This window comes from Piliocolobus tephrosceles, chromosome 3, assembly GCF_002776525.5.
Source record: "Piliocolobus tephrosceles isolate RC106 chromosome 3, ASM277652v3, whole genome shotgun sequence".
Classification (NCBI taxonomy): domain Eukaryota; kingdom Metazoa; phylum Chordata; class Mammalia; order Primates; family Cercopithecidae; genus Piliocolobus; species Piliocolobus tephrosceles.
Genome location: NC_045436.1, coordinates 145,295,344 through 145,308,445, shown reverse-complemented (window position 1 = coordinate 145,308,445; position 13,102 = coordinate 145,295,344). Strand labels below are relative to the sequence as shown.

Sequence of the window (13,102 nt, the reverse complement as noted above, 5' to 3'; positions counted from 1 at the left end):
TGTGTTCTACCATACCCAGCTAATTTTTTATTTTTTATTTTTAAGAGATGGGGTATCATTATGTTGGCCAGGCTGGTCTTGAACTCCTGAGCTCAAAGGATCCACCCCCCTCAGCCTCCCAAAGTGCTGGGATTATAGGCATAAGTCACTGCGCCTGGCCAGCATCTGAATTAATCTAATTGTTTTGTAGGAAAAACCATCAGTTCTCCATCAATTTTTAAACTGCAACTAAAGCAGAAATGTTTTCATCTCTATCTAAATGCCAGTATCTGGCATGAAGCTCTTAGGCAGCAAGCCTGACAGAATGAGTTCTGAGATGTGCTGGCTCTTTTCCAGATGGCCTTGGAATGCCAGCTTCAGGACTCCCAGGTCTCGACCAGCTGGTCCTTCCTGGAGCACCCAGACCTGCTGAATGGATGTCCCGTGGCCACTCCTGCCTGAGGCTGTTCAGTTCTGCGATTATTCATGGCCCAAAATTCTGTGCCAAGAACCCAACAGGCCAGGTTCACACACCTGCTGCTCTGGCGCCATCAGGATGGTGGCTGTTGCCACTGCTGCTGGCTGGTGCCCATTTCCTCACCTGTTTCCCACCTCATTCCTTCAGGGGAAGAGGGAAGTCTGCCTTTCCTTCATTAGTTTTTCCAGGCATCTGCCCCTCAGAGGGCACAGCTGCCAAGAGTTAGACAACAATGCATCTTTTTTCGACAGCACCCTTCAAAACTCGGGGACTCACACATGGCTGCCAATTCCTCGACCGCTCATTCAGGCAAGCGTAGTGACCAGAAGTTAATAAGGGAAAGGAAGCCGTGCTTCTGCCAGGAACACGGCATTATACGATTGGCTGTGTTGGCAAATAAAGGGGGGAAAACGGTTTTAGAAACACAAAAGCTGTCCTCTGGGGTAGGAGGCAAAATGAGCAGCCAAGGCCAATGGGAGTGAGTGCACCACTCAGTGGAAAAGCAGGCTGGATAAGGGTCACGGAGCCTGGCTTTGGGTCCTGCTCTGCCACGACCAGCTATGCATGCTTGGGCAGGTTACTTTGCTTCTCTGTGCCTTCTGCTTTTCCTAAGGCTGGAATGGGATGATCCTTACTTTCTCTTTGTGAATACCAACCTAAAAGCCATGCATGAGAGGCTGAATCTCATTCGGCCAGGACTTGATATATCCAACGCTGGCTCTGGACCTTGGTTGCAAGATGCAACCATGTTGCTATTTTCTGCCCTGTACTGAAGGCACTAATTTTGAATGACTGAAACGTGGGAATGACATATTTAGCAGATTGTACCACCCAAAGATGGCTGCATTAAAACCTCCCATCCTACGCGCTCCTTCTAACGTGAACTTGCCACTGTCTCATCAAGAGGTGGTGTCTGTTTCTCCAGTCCTTGAATCTGGACCGTGACGACCCTGAACAACAGAATACAGTGGAAGTGACGTGGCGCCATTGCCAAGAAGAGCCTTTCCTCACCTGGTGGCTTCACCTTCCTGCTTCTTGGAAGCTGGACACCAGGTAAGAAGTACAACTGCCTACCCAGAGACCACCCCATGAGAAGACCAAGCCACATGGAGAGGCCCTGGAGGGCGCGAGGAGGAGCACTGAGCCAGGAAGCAGGTTGGAGAAGCAGCCATCTTCGAAGAGGATCCTCCAGCTCCAGCCGCCCCCATGTGGATCAGGCAGGAACTGCACCGCCAAACCCTCCCCAGACACTGGAACCCACTAAATCCTGAGCAAAATAAATGATTGTTTTAAGCTACCAAGTTTTGGTGCAGTTTGCTATATAGTATGCAGGAACAGATAACAGAAACAATGTTATCCACAGTATTAGGCAAATACAGATGGACTTCATCTTAACAGATCTGTTCCTAAAAGCATTTGCTGAAAATGAACACAAATTTACATATCAAATCATTTTCAAAGCTTCCGCACTTACAGTTTTTGAAAAGAATGGTGGCGGGGGGGAGAGGGAATTACTAACTCCAGTGACAATTCATATATACTTATTTGCTTAGGTATCGTCTCCTGGGAAACCATCCAAGTCACTCCTTTTACCCAGCCATGGAATATGGCCCCGGAACAACCCCCATTCACGACTCAGTAGCTCAGCTCCTGGCACAGTGCATTGAATTTGCTTGTTTCTTCTCCATTGCTTGAAGGCAGGGGCCATATTCATTCCTTCTTGTAGTAGGAACAGTATAATGGCCAGTGCATAATGCTTATTATATGCTAAGGACTGTTCCAAGCCCTTCACATGTGTATTTATAGTGTTTATAATACGTCAATTCAATGTTTATAACAGCCATATGAGGTAGGCTCCATCATTACCCTCATTTTGCAGATGAGGAAACTGAGGCACAGAGGGGGTAGGTAACTTGCCCAGGGTCATCCAGCTAGTAAGCAGCAGAGCCTGGCTTTAAACCGGGCAGTCTTGGTCCAGAGTCCACGCTCTTAACCACACCATACATTAAGTATGTATGCTCCTTTCACACTTAGCATTCAATAAATGTCTCTGACTCAATGAATGAATCAACAATGCAAATCAAACCCAAACTTCCCACACAGATCAGGATTTCTGAAAGAAGAAACCTGTACCACATGAATAAAAATCAATTATAAGAACTACATGCAGCTGTAAAATCCCATATAAATGCTAAGTAATGATAATGAATTTGCTACACAGACCAGAAATAAATCTGAATGAGAAAAGGTACTTCCCTACTACTTCCTGCTTATCTATTAGTGCTAGTCAGTAGCTGCTAATATAATTACTTCATGAAAATCTATGCTAATAGGAACCAAGGGAGGGCACAGACAAATAAAGCTCACAGATGAATATTAGAATGTCATGTCCATTCACCATTCAGTTCAGAAAGCTCCGTCAAGCCTACTATCCAATGGTTTGTTTTGTCTCCTTCCTCTTCCTCTCCATCTGAGGCAAGTTACAACAGAAGAGTAAGAAGGCACACAAAGCTTTCACAAAATCCAGTGCCAATAAAAAAAGTTCCTGAGCAGCTGCAAATTGGTTGCAAATGGCCATAACAGAACTAGAAGATACTGCATAGAAAGACGATGTGTACTCCCCTGCAGAAGCTGCACAAAATTGGTGCCTTATTTTTATCAGGTTTCCAACTGTATAGTGTTATTACTCCGTGTTGTTTGTAGACTGGCAGTATCAGTATCACCTGCAAACTTAACAGAAATGCGATTTCGTGTCCCACTCCAGAGCACATGAATCAGAATTTGCCCACAGGTACAGTAACATGTGAAAAGCACCACAAAAGATTGGACCACAAGTCTGGATGAGGGTGAGAAGGAGTTTGTCGTCAAGCACTGACCTTCCAGTTCCCTCACACATTCCCACCTTCAACAACCCTGCTGCTCCAACCCCAAATAACCAGGCTGCCAAAATGATTTTTTTTTTAATGGGGTCTTGCTCTGTTGCCCAGGCTGGAGTGCAGTGGCATGATCTAGGTTCACTGCAACCTCCGCCTCCTGGAGTCAAGCAATTCTCCTGCCTCAGCCTCCCGAGCAGCTGGGGTTACAGGCATGTGCCACCACGCCCAGCTAATTTTCGTATCTTTAGTAGGTACAGAGTTTCGCCATGTTGGCCAGGCTGGTCTCGAACTCCTGACCTCAGGTGATCCTCCACGCCTGGCCCCAAAATGATCTTAAAAATGAGAGAAGCAATAACTGGGAACAGGTGGGAGTGACACTTTCCCGGCCTTTGGAGTCAAATGCATCCGTGTTTGAGTCCCTGTTCCATCAGTTACTAGATGTGTGATAAATAACTGATGTCTTGTAAGCATCAGTTTCTTATCTACAATATGGAAACATAACTATAATGCCTGTTTTTGCAGGAAAATTGCACGTTAAGTGCCTGGCAGAGGGGAGGGCACCTATGCAGAGTGTGCTCAGGAAAGAAGAGCCAGCCCTGGTTCATGGCACTCTCTCTTTCCTTCTCTAGACTTAAATACAGATAGACTATTTTATCTCCAGATGGCACAGATGAAGGCTACCACATTTCATTTGAAATCTGAAATTTTCTCAGAACCTGAAATGACTTCTAATTTGATGACACACTCATTTGAAAGATAAGGACACTGAAACCCAGAGAACATAACATCTGGGGCAGCATAATCTTCCTTACCCGCTTCCTTAATTATGTGTTTCAAAGAACAAGGTTCTAAAAACAATACCAAAAACTTCTCCTCACAAATATATTGAAAATGACTTGTTATACACTGAGACAGAGACAGCAGGATGGAGCGGTCGGAGGCTCAGAAGACCCATCTTCAAATGCCATCTTCACCAAGAACTAGCTGTTATCACAAATAACTCTATGACTCATTTTTTTTCACCTCTAAAATAAAGGCCCATTAGATCGGCTCTAATGGTACTTCCAAGCAAAAGAAATTCTAATTCCAGATGAAATGTTGCCCCCTTTTTCTTTGAGACAGGGTCTCACTATGTCACCCAGGCTGACGTGCAATGGCCGATCATGGCTCACTGTAGCCTCAACCTCTTTGGGCTCAGGTGATTTTCCTACCTCAGCCTCCCGAGTAGCTGGGGCTACAGGCGCATGCCACCACGTTAGGCTAATATTTGCATTTTTTTGTAGAGACAGGGCTTCACCATGTTGCCCAGGCTGGTCTCGAACTCCTGGGCTCAAGAGATCCGCCTGCCTCAGCCTCCCTAGGTGCTGGGATTATTTAAAGCATGAGCCACCCCGCCCAGCCCCTCTTCTTTAAAGATGTAATTTTCAATATTGTCCACCAGGTGGCAGAACATCTCCCTTACAGAAGTCTGAGCGGAGTTACACAAAAGACAGAAAAGAACTCTGACGAAACAGTAAATAGTTTTCAAAGCATTAAGTTTTCTACAATTTGATTGTAACTGGGTTTTGAATGTTAATCAAGAATTTGGTCAGCCATGTGCCACGGGAAAAGGGCTAAATTCCAAATCTAAGATATTAAACTAGGATGAGCACAGCGGGTGATGGGAATTGAGAAGTGCAAGCTACCTGGCCGCCTAAAACATGCCAAGGAGTTGTCTTCTTAACAAATGCGCGTGAGGGGCAACCATCTACACAAGCCTTGGATATAGAAAGTTTTAAAACATTTTCCATGGAAAAGTGGCATAAAATAGAAAAAGAACTAACTGAAGAAAATGTGTAAGATCACAAAAGCAGATAGTTCTGAAGTTAAAAAAAAATGGATAGGGGACTGGGCGCAGTGGCTCATGCCTGTAATCCCAGCACTTTGGGAGGCCGAGGCAGGGGTATCGACTGAGGTCAGGAGTTCAAGACCAGCATGACCAACATGATGAAATCCTGTCTCTACTAAAGAGAAACAAAACAAAACAAAACAAAAAAAACATCAGCCGGGCATGGTGGTGCATGCCTGTAATCCCAGCTACTTGGGAGGCTGAGGCAGGAGAATCGCTTGAATTAAGAGGCGGAGGCTGCAGTGAGCTGAGATTGCACCACTGCACTCCAGCCTGGGCAAGAAGAGCGACAGTCCATCTCAAAAATAAATAAATAATTTTTAAAAATGTGGCCGGGTGCGGTGGCTCACGCCTGTAATCCCAGCACTTTGAGAGGCCCAGGCAGGTGGATCACTTGAGATCAGAAATACGAGGTCAGCCTGGCCAACATGGTGAAACCCTGTCTCTACTAAAAATAATTAGCTGGGTGTGGTGGTGCACACCTGTAATTCCAGCTACTCAGGAGGCAGGGGCAGGAGAGTTGTTTGAACCCAGAAGGTGGAAGTTGCAGTGAGCCGAGATCACATCACTGCACTCCAGCCTGGACGACGGAGTGAGCTTTCATCTCAAAATAAATAAATGAATGAATGAATGAATGACTATATGCATAGAGACTAAAATGGAATATGGCATCCTAGATTAGATCCTGGAACAGAAAAGGGCATTAGAAGAAAAACTGGTAAAATCAGAATACAGTGTTTATTAATACTTTTGAATCAATGTTAATTTCTTTGTTTTGACAAATGTACTACGATTCTGTAGGGATACAACATGATGGCGATCTGGAGAAGGGGCTATGAGAACTCTGTACTATCTTTGCAACTTGCTATAAATCTAAAATTATTTCTGAATAAAAATCTTACTTTTAAAATGCATAGAAAAATAAGAGGAAAAAATAGCCAGGAATGGACAGAAACAGAGTTTCATAGGAAATGTCCTGTGTCTATGATAATTTAATAAGGGGAAATTTTTTCTTTTTTTTGAGACGGAGTCTCGCTCTGTCGCCCAGGCTCTTGGAGTGCAGTGGCGCGATCTCAGCTCACTGCAAGCTCCGCTTCCCGGGTTCATGCCATTCTCCTGCTTCAGCCTCCCTCGTGGCTGGGACTACAGGAGCCCGCCACCATGCCCAGCTAATTTTTTGTATTTTTAGTAGAGACGGGGTTTCACTGTGTTAGCCAGGACGGTCTTGATCTCCTGACCTTGTGATTTGCTCACCTCAGCCTCTCAAAGTGCCAGGATTACAGGCGTGAGCCACCACACCCGGCCAATAAGGGGAAATTTTAAAATTAAGGGTTAGTAGCTCACACGCAATAAACTAAGACGAATAAATACAAATGACAAAGCCTAGGGTGAACTGGGATGTGGACAAAGAGGAGTACTCTAGGGATATTACTGATGGGATTATATGCTGCTACAGGCTTTCTGGAAAGTAATTTTGCAGTAAGTGACAGAAGCAATAAAATTAGTAGCCTTTAGTTTTAGAAACCCATACTAAAACAATAATTTAAATGAAAAAACAGTCATCTATTTTTATGAAGTTGTAGCTCTGCTCTGTAGTGGGGAAAAACTGCTTCTATGGATGCAGGTGCCTAGACACATTACGGTGCTATTAATTAAATGAAATATTATAATGGAATCAAGAGTGACCAAGCCGAGGGCTACAGGGAGGAGCGTGTGAAATAATTTTTCAAGAGCTCATTACATGCAACATAGTACCCTAGGCTGGGTCCTGGAACAGATAAAGGATGTTAGTGGAAAAAATGAGAACATGTGAATAAAGTTTATAGCAAATGATAACAATATTAATATCTTAGTTTTGACCGATGTACCATGATTATGAAGAAGTTAATATTAGGGAAAGCTAGGTGAGAGGGTCTATGAGAACTCAGTATTTCCAACTTTTCTACAAATCTCTAATTATTTCAAAATAAAAAGTTAAACAGGGAACTCAGAATTATATACAAACACACATACATGGTTATCAAGTACAAAAACTTTACTGTATAAAAATTTTGGTAGGTTCAAAAAACATTTTCAGAGTTAGAAAAAGACTGCTTCTTTGGGGAAGCGTGTGTGTGCGCGCGTACGTGTGTGCGTATGCATGTGTGTGTGCGTGCACGTGCGTATGCGTGTGTGCGCGCGTGTATGCGTGTGTGTGCGCGCGTGCGTGTGTGCGTATGCATGTGTGTGTGCATGCACGTGCGTATGCGTGTGTGCGCGCGTGTATGCATGTGTGTGTGTGCGCGCGCGTGTCTGTGTGCGTGTGTGTGTGGTGATTTTGTGTTGCCATTGCTAGAGGTTTCATTGAACAACTGATTAAGACGCCCAGATTCAGAGTAGCTGAAGAGGATTTGGAAGTGTCCCCATCCTGACAGTCTAAAAATAATTTTTATTTTTTTCAGCATGTAAGTTTTAAGTAGGGAGTAAGGAAGATATTTTCTATAAAAACTTTTTGAGTAATCATTTCTCACAGACTACATTTAGAATTCCATAGTATATCAAATATTATTGTTAAAGTCAGGATTTTTTGGGGGGAGGGGGCCACTCGCTTCCCTGGTTCTTGGTGGACTGAAAGAATGTAAAGGGGCATCTAAAGTGAATAACTTACTCTACAAAGGTGCTGGAACATCCAGAAAGCCTAGGTCTTGCCACTTCTTCCTCTAAGGTGCTGGCTCTGGCCCCCAGGCAACACAAAACAGGCAGGAATGACTCCCATGGGGGACAGAAGCTCCTCCAATGTGTCTTCATTAAAGTCAGCTCTGAACTCATGGACTTCTCGTGGATGGCAGTGCCACAATTATGGCTCACTGCAGCCTTTACCTCCCAGGCTCAAGCGATCCTCCCACTTCAGCCTCCCAGGTAGCTGGGACCACAGGCACAGGCCACACATCCGGCTAATTTTTTTTTTATTTTTTGTAGCAACAAGGTCTCGCTATGTTGCCCAGCTGTTCTCAAACTCCTGGGCTCTTAGTGCTGAGATTAGAGGCCTAAGCCACCGTACCGGCTTGCAAAAGTCCTTTTAAGATTCTGATGAGCCCTTCTAGGCATTCATTCCATTCATGCTAGGAATCCTCAAGTTAAATAATCACCAAGAGGCACACACAGAAAACCCCACCTGCAAATCCATGTTAGTAGCTGTGCAAATCCTGTGATCTGAAACGCCGTGGGTTTTTCATTCTCCCCAGGCTGATCTTTCCTTACTCTCTGTATTGTTCCAGCCCAGACTGATACACTGATTATTCTCTTACATTTTCTGTGCCTTTTTTATTTTTTTAAAAAACTGTTTGTTCTTAAAGGTCTCCTCACATATTATATGGAACAAAGTAAGACACAGATAAACAATACAATGCATGTATTTTTTGTTGTTGTTTAGAACTAAGCACAGCTCTAGGAACTTATGACAAAGCTGAGCTTCCTTATTAACATGAACAGACTCATAACAGGCATTGAAATCGACATGCTGGCAAAGAAAGGTAGCAGATAAAGAATCCAGTAAGCAATACGGCCGTAAGGAGAAAAGAGAAAGCCCAACCCACTGACTTGGGTTTAATTGAACCAGTCCTCCTATTCCTATTACCAATTCCATCTCCATTCCACACTTTCCCCCTTGTCAATTTCACACCCTGGCTCCACATATCTCACTGCCCTAGCCCTTGGTGGTGGACAGAGATACTCACTGCTCCTCTTCCAGCCTTTGCTGATACAACTTGTAAAACACCAAGTAGCAAAGCAAGTTGTTCACAACCCACGTTCCTTACCATAAAATTTATCTTTAGAGACCAGCATGTTAGGAGCAGCCCAAGGACTTGCTCAGAAAGCCATTGGCACTAGAGTGACCATTATCTTACTGGCTGTGCTTAGAACGAAGCTGACTTGACTAGCAGCAGCAGAGATTTTACTGGAAGCCCTAAGATACTTACAGAACCAACTGGCAATATGGCAGTTTCTGGCAAAGGAGTCAAGGTTTTGAACCTGTATGGTGCTCCCCTCTTAACTGCTAAGAAAACCTATTTGCAATGTGATTTGTAGACACAGATCTGCTTTGGGATTCAGAACAAACAAAAAAAGAATGTGGGAAGATTCCTTCTCCTTCCATGGCACAGGAGGGTGAAGCGGAGGGGAGGGGAAGGTGCTGAAGTAGACAAGGTAGAATTCCATGGTTGTTAGCACCAGAAGTTCAGGTGCATAACTTGTAAATGAAAATGAAATATGTGAAATGAAAATGCAAGCCCCAGCCCCTCTTCAAAAAGCAGGGGGAAGATGCTATAAAAACTATTAAAACAAAGGTTTTTCCTTTCTTCCGTATACTTTCTCTTGGCTTGTTAAGATGTTTTGTTTTGTTATGAGATGGAGACTCACTCTGTGGCCCAGGCTGGAGCGCAGTGGCGCGATCTCAGCTCACTGCAACCTCTGCCTCCTGGGTTCAAGCGATTCTCCTGCCTCAGCCTCCTGAGTAGCTGGGATTACAGGCCCATGCCAACATGCCCGGCTAATTTTTATATTTTTAGTAGAGACGGGGTTTCGCCATGTTGGCCAGTCTGGGCTTGAACTCCTGACCTCAGTTGATCCGCCTGCCTCAGCCTCCCAAAGTGCTGGGATTACAGGCATGAGGCACCACATCTGGCTGTTAGTGTGTTTTTTAATTGCTATTTAATGTCACAATCCCTCAGGCATGGGGATACTTGTAGAGTAAGTGCAAACCCTTACAAACACTCAGGGCCCTGTCCATATCTTGGTACATGCACACAGACCATCAGCTTCTGGGTCCCTGTTCCCATCAGCTGCTGGGCAGATGCACCATGCACTGACCAGGGCCAGGGAAATCAAGCCAGGAATCCCCTCTTCCCATGGGCCCACAATCTCAACCCACAACAGATGGGTGGCCCATAAATGTATCACAGCATCAGTGCTGGAACATGCTAAGTGCCTGGACTGTGGGTAGGCAAAAGGCTCACCCCCACTGAGTTGCCTGCGGAACACACAGCAGTGTTGCCAGCCCAGACTGGGTTGGTCACCACCATGCTCCATCCCAAGATACCCAGGGAGTGTGCACTTGACCCAAACCCTCCCATGCTCACACCCATGTCTCTTTCGCGGTAGAGGGCAGTAGGAATCTCTACGTGGGGAGCGAGATCGGGAGGTCTGGCAGGGCCTGGGATGCCAGGGGGCCAGAAGCTGAGAATCGCCCATGGACACTGGGAGGTGGCAGGACTGTGTGTAATCCATAGCTCAGTCCTCTCATGGATGTTCCGTTGGACTTGATTTCTAAGATACAAATTCAAAGATTAAGAATTTCTTGACAGCAACCTTGAAGGCATTCATCCCCACGCACAGGGGCCTTTTCATTGTGGGGCCTGTGCACCTGCACTGGCCACATGCCCGGAAAGCTGGCTCTGTTAGCACCCTACCAGAAGTCCAGAAACAAAATGGACACAAGTTTGCCCCCACTGTCCCCAGTTTTCCATCATAAAACCTAATTCTCCAATCTGTGTTTATGACAGGAGTGGCAACGATATGAGGCTGCTCTGGTGGAGGGAGGTGGGAGGGGTCTCAAACCCTACCGGTTTAGCCTCCTCTCCCATTGCTCTGCAAGACAGAGCCTGGTGTATCTTTAAAGACTTCTGAAGCCCAAACATTTGAACAATAATTGTAACTTATTACATTGTGTAAAGAGCTGATGCAGTGAGATATAAGCAGAGTCTTGATGGTTCTAGAAACGCCCCCAAACCTAACTTACCCTAGGGATTTTCTTCAAGTGTCAGGGAGATTAGGAAAGAAAGAGAATTGAGGGATAATTACTTATTAAATGGCTCTGGGTTGATGGTTTGTAAAAACTGGGCCATTATCCAAAGTCATTATTTGGATCTAAGAACATAACCTGGTGGCCGAAAGCAAGTCTCTTACAAACCTTGGCTTCTGGGTCACTGTTGATACTACAAGAATCATCATCGTCAGGGTGTGGGGCATTTCTAGACAGAAAAACAGAAAAGTGGACTTAGAATTCTGTTGCAAACTGTGTGCACAAAGCTATGCACTGACAGCAGGTCAGTCCTTCTAATGTCCTACCTGAGTTTCAAAGATGCATAGCGTAGGGTTGCTCCTTCAAACTCTTTTAAACTGGGGTCCGGGTTAACAGTGGCTGCATGCAAATCCTAGAGGAAAACAGAACCTTGTTAACGTACAATGGGGGAGGAGTCCATTCATTGCCTCAAATATCAAACGGGAGAAAAGTCTTTCCAGCAAGAGGCAGAGAGTGTATGTGAGCTTAGGCAGAGAAAGGCATGCAAGGACTGTTGAATACTGACTGGTGCAAACGCCTGTTCTTACAAAACAACGGGGAACCTGGGGCATTCACAATGGGAGACACCAAAAAAAGGCAACAGGAGTGTGAGCTGAATGCCCCTAGCAAGAAGCCCGATCACTGTGTCCCTGCAGAATGCATGATATTCACGAAGAAGAAAAATATACAGCCACAGCCATGCAGAAAGGATAAAATATTAAATGATCTAAGATCTGACAATATACTTGCCTTCCAAATGTCACTATTAATCTTTCCCCCATTCAGAACAGCAAAATCACTCCATGGCTGTTTCTAGACATATAATTATTCACATAGGAAAAAAGCACATTGATTTAAATAAAAAGAAAAGAAAAGAAAAAAAAAAAACACAAGACACTGTTGTTAGCATTGATATTCACAAGATGGGTTAGGGAACAAGTTAACTCTAACAGCAACTTGTTGGCTCACACCCTCTATGTCTAGATTATCACCTGAAGACTGGGGCAGGAGAGTGATGGTGCTTTAATCACTTACCAAATAAACGACTAAACATTATTAGAAGCAGACAGTGAAGTTATTTCCTTAAGGTAATTTTAAAAGCAAACAATATAATTCTAAGTATTCAATAACTAGCATACCTAATTCCATAATAACCATTTCCTCCCTATAAACCAAACAGAACAGTTTTCTGGAGGTGGGGGTGGAAGGAGGGATGGGTACTGTGTTTGTTTGGAAACTAGGGCATGCCTATGGCTGAGGGCCCCAAAGCTGGGAGTCAAGATATTTTCATTTAAAGAAAAAAAGGAGAATGATGGGAAGAGAGGGTTAGTGAAGAACACAGACTGACATCAACATTTGGTGGAAATTTAACCTAACAAAAAACAGCTCTAAACAATCTAACATAAATTCCTCTAATTCATAAAAGCTCTACTTACTTTTTCTTTTTTTTTTTTTGCTACAAAAGCCTCTTCACAAATTAATCCTTGATCATGCAATGATTTTCTAAACATAATTATAGTGCAAGGCATGAAGCTTGGCCTTGTTGGGAGAGCTCTTGCAATAACTGATTTTAAATCTAAACAACTCCTCCATCCACCTCAGACAATGAGAAAATGTCTTTTCTTTCTACTAGGCCTAGTGAATAATCAAATATTTTTAATCTAAGATTTGGGGAAATAAGCAAGCAAGGCTAATAGAACTCAGGAACAGTCTTGTGAATTTGCTTTATCGACTAGTTAGGCAAATCTGTTTGTATAAGAAATTAACCATCAGCCGGGTGTGGTGGCTCACACCTGTAATCCCAGTGCTTTGGGAGGCTGAGGCGGGTAGATTGCGAGGTCAGGAGATGGAGACCATCCTGGCTAACACAGTGAAACTATGTCTCTACTAAAAATACAAAAAATTAGCTGGGCGTGGTGGTGGGTGGCTATAGTCCCAGCTACTTGGGAGGCTGAGGCAGGAGAATGGTGTGAACCCAGGAGGCGGAGCTTGCAGTGAACTAAGATATGCCACTGCACTCCAGCCTGGGCGACAGAGCAAGACTCCGTCTTAGAAAAAAAAAA

The 13,102-nt window shown here is 44.4% G+C and overlaps 1 protein-coding gene across 4 annotated transcripts in view; it reads right to left on the bottom strand.

Annotated features, from left to right (window-relative positions):
- The window catches only part of APBB2 (amyloid beta precursor protein binding family B member 2), a 414,785-nt gene that overhangs the window by 113,421 nt on the left and 288,262 nt on the right, over window positions 1-13,102 (bottom strand). For 3 of the 4 annotated variants that reach the window (XM_031935358.1, XM_023224583.1, XM_023224582.1), the window contains 2 exons: window positions 11,327-11,412; window positions 11,169-11,229 (listed from right to left, as the gene is read on the bottom strand). In XM_031935358.1, the coding sequence (XP_031791218.1) occupies window positions 11,169-11,229; window positions 11,327-11,412 (147 nt within the window). Of the gene's footprint in view, window positions 1-11,168; window positions 11,230-11,326; window positions 11,413-11,789; window positions 11,853-13,102 lie in introns of all 4 variants that reach the window. The other variant, XM_023224587.1, reaches the window with a different exon arrangement.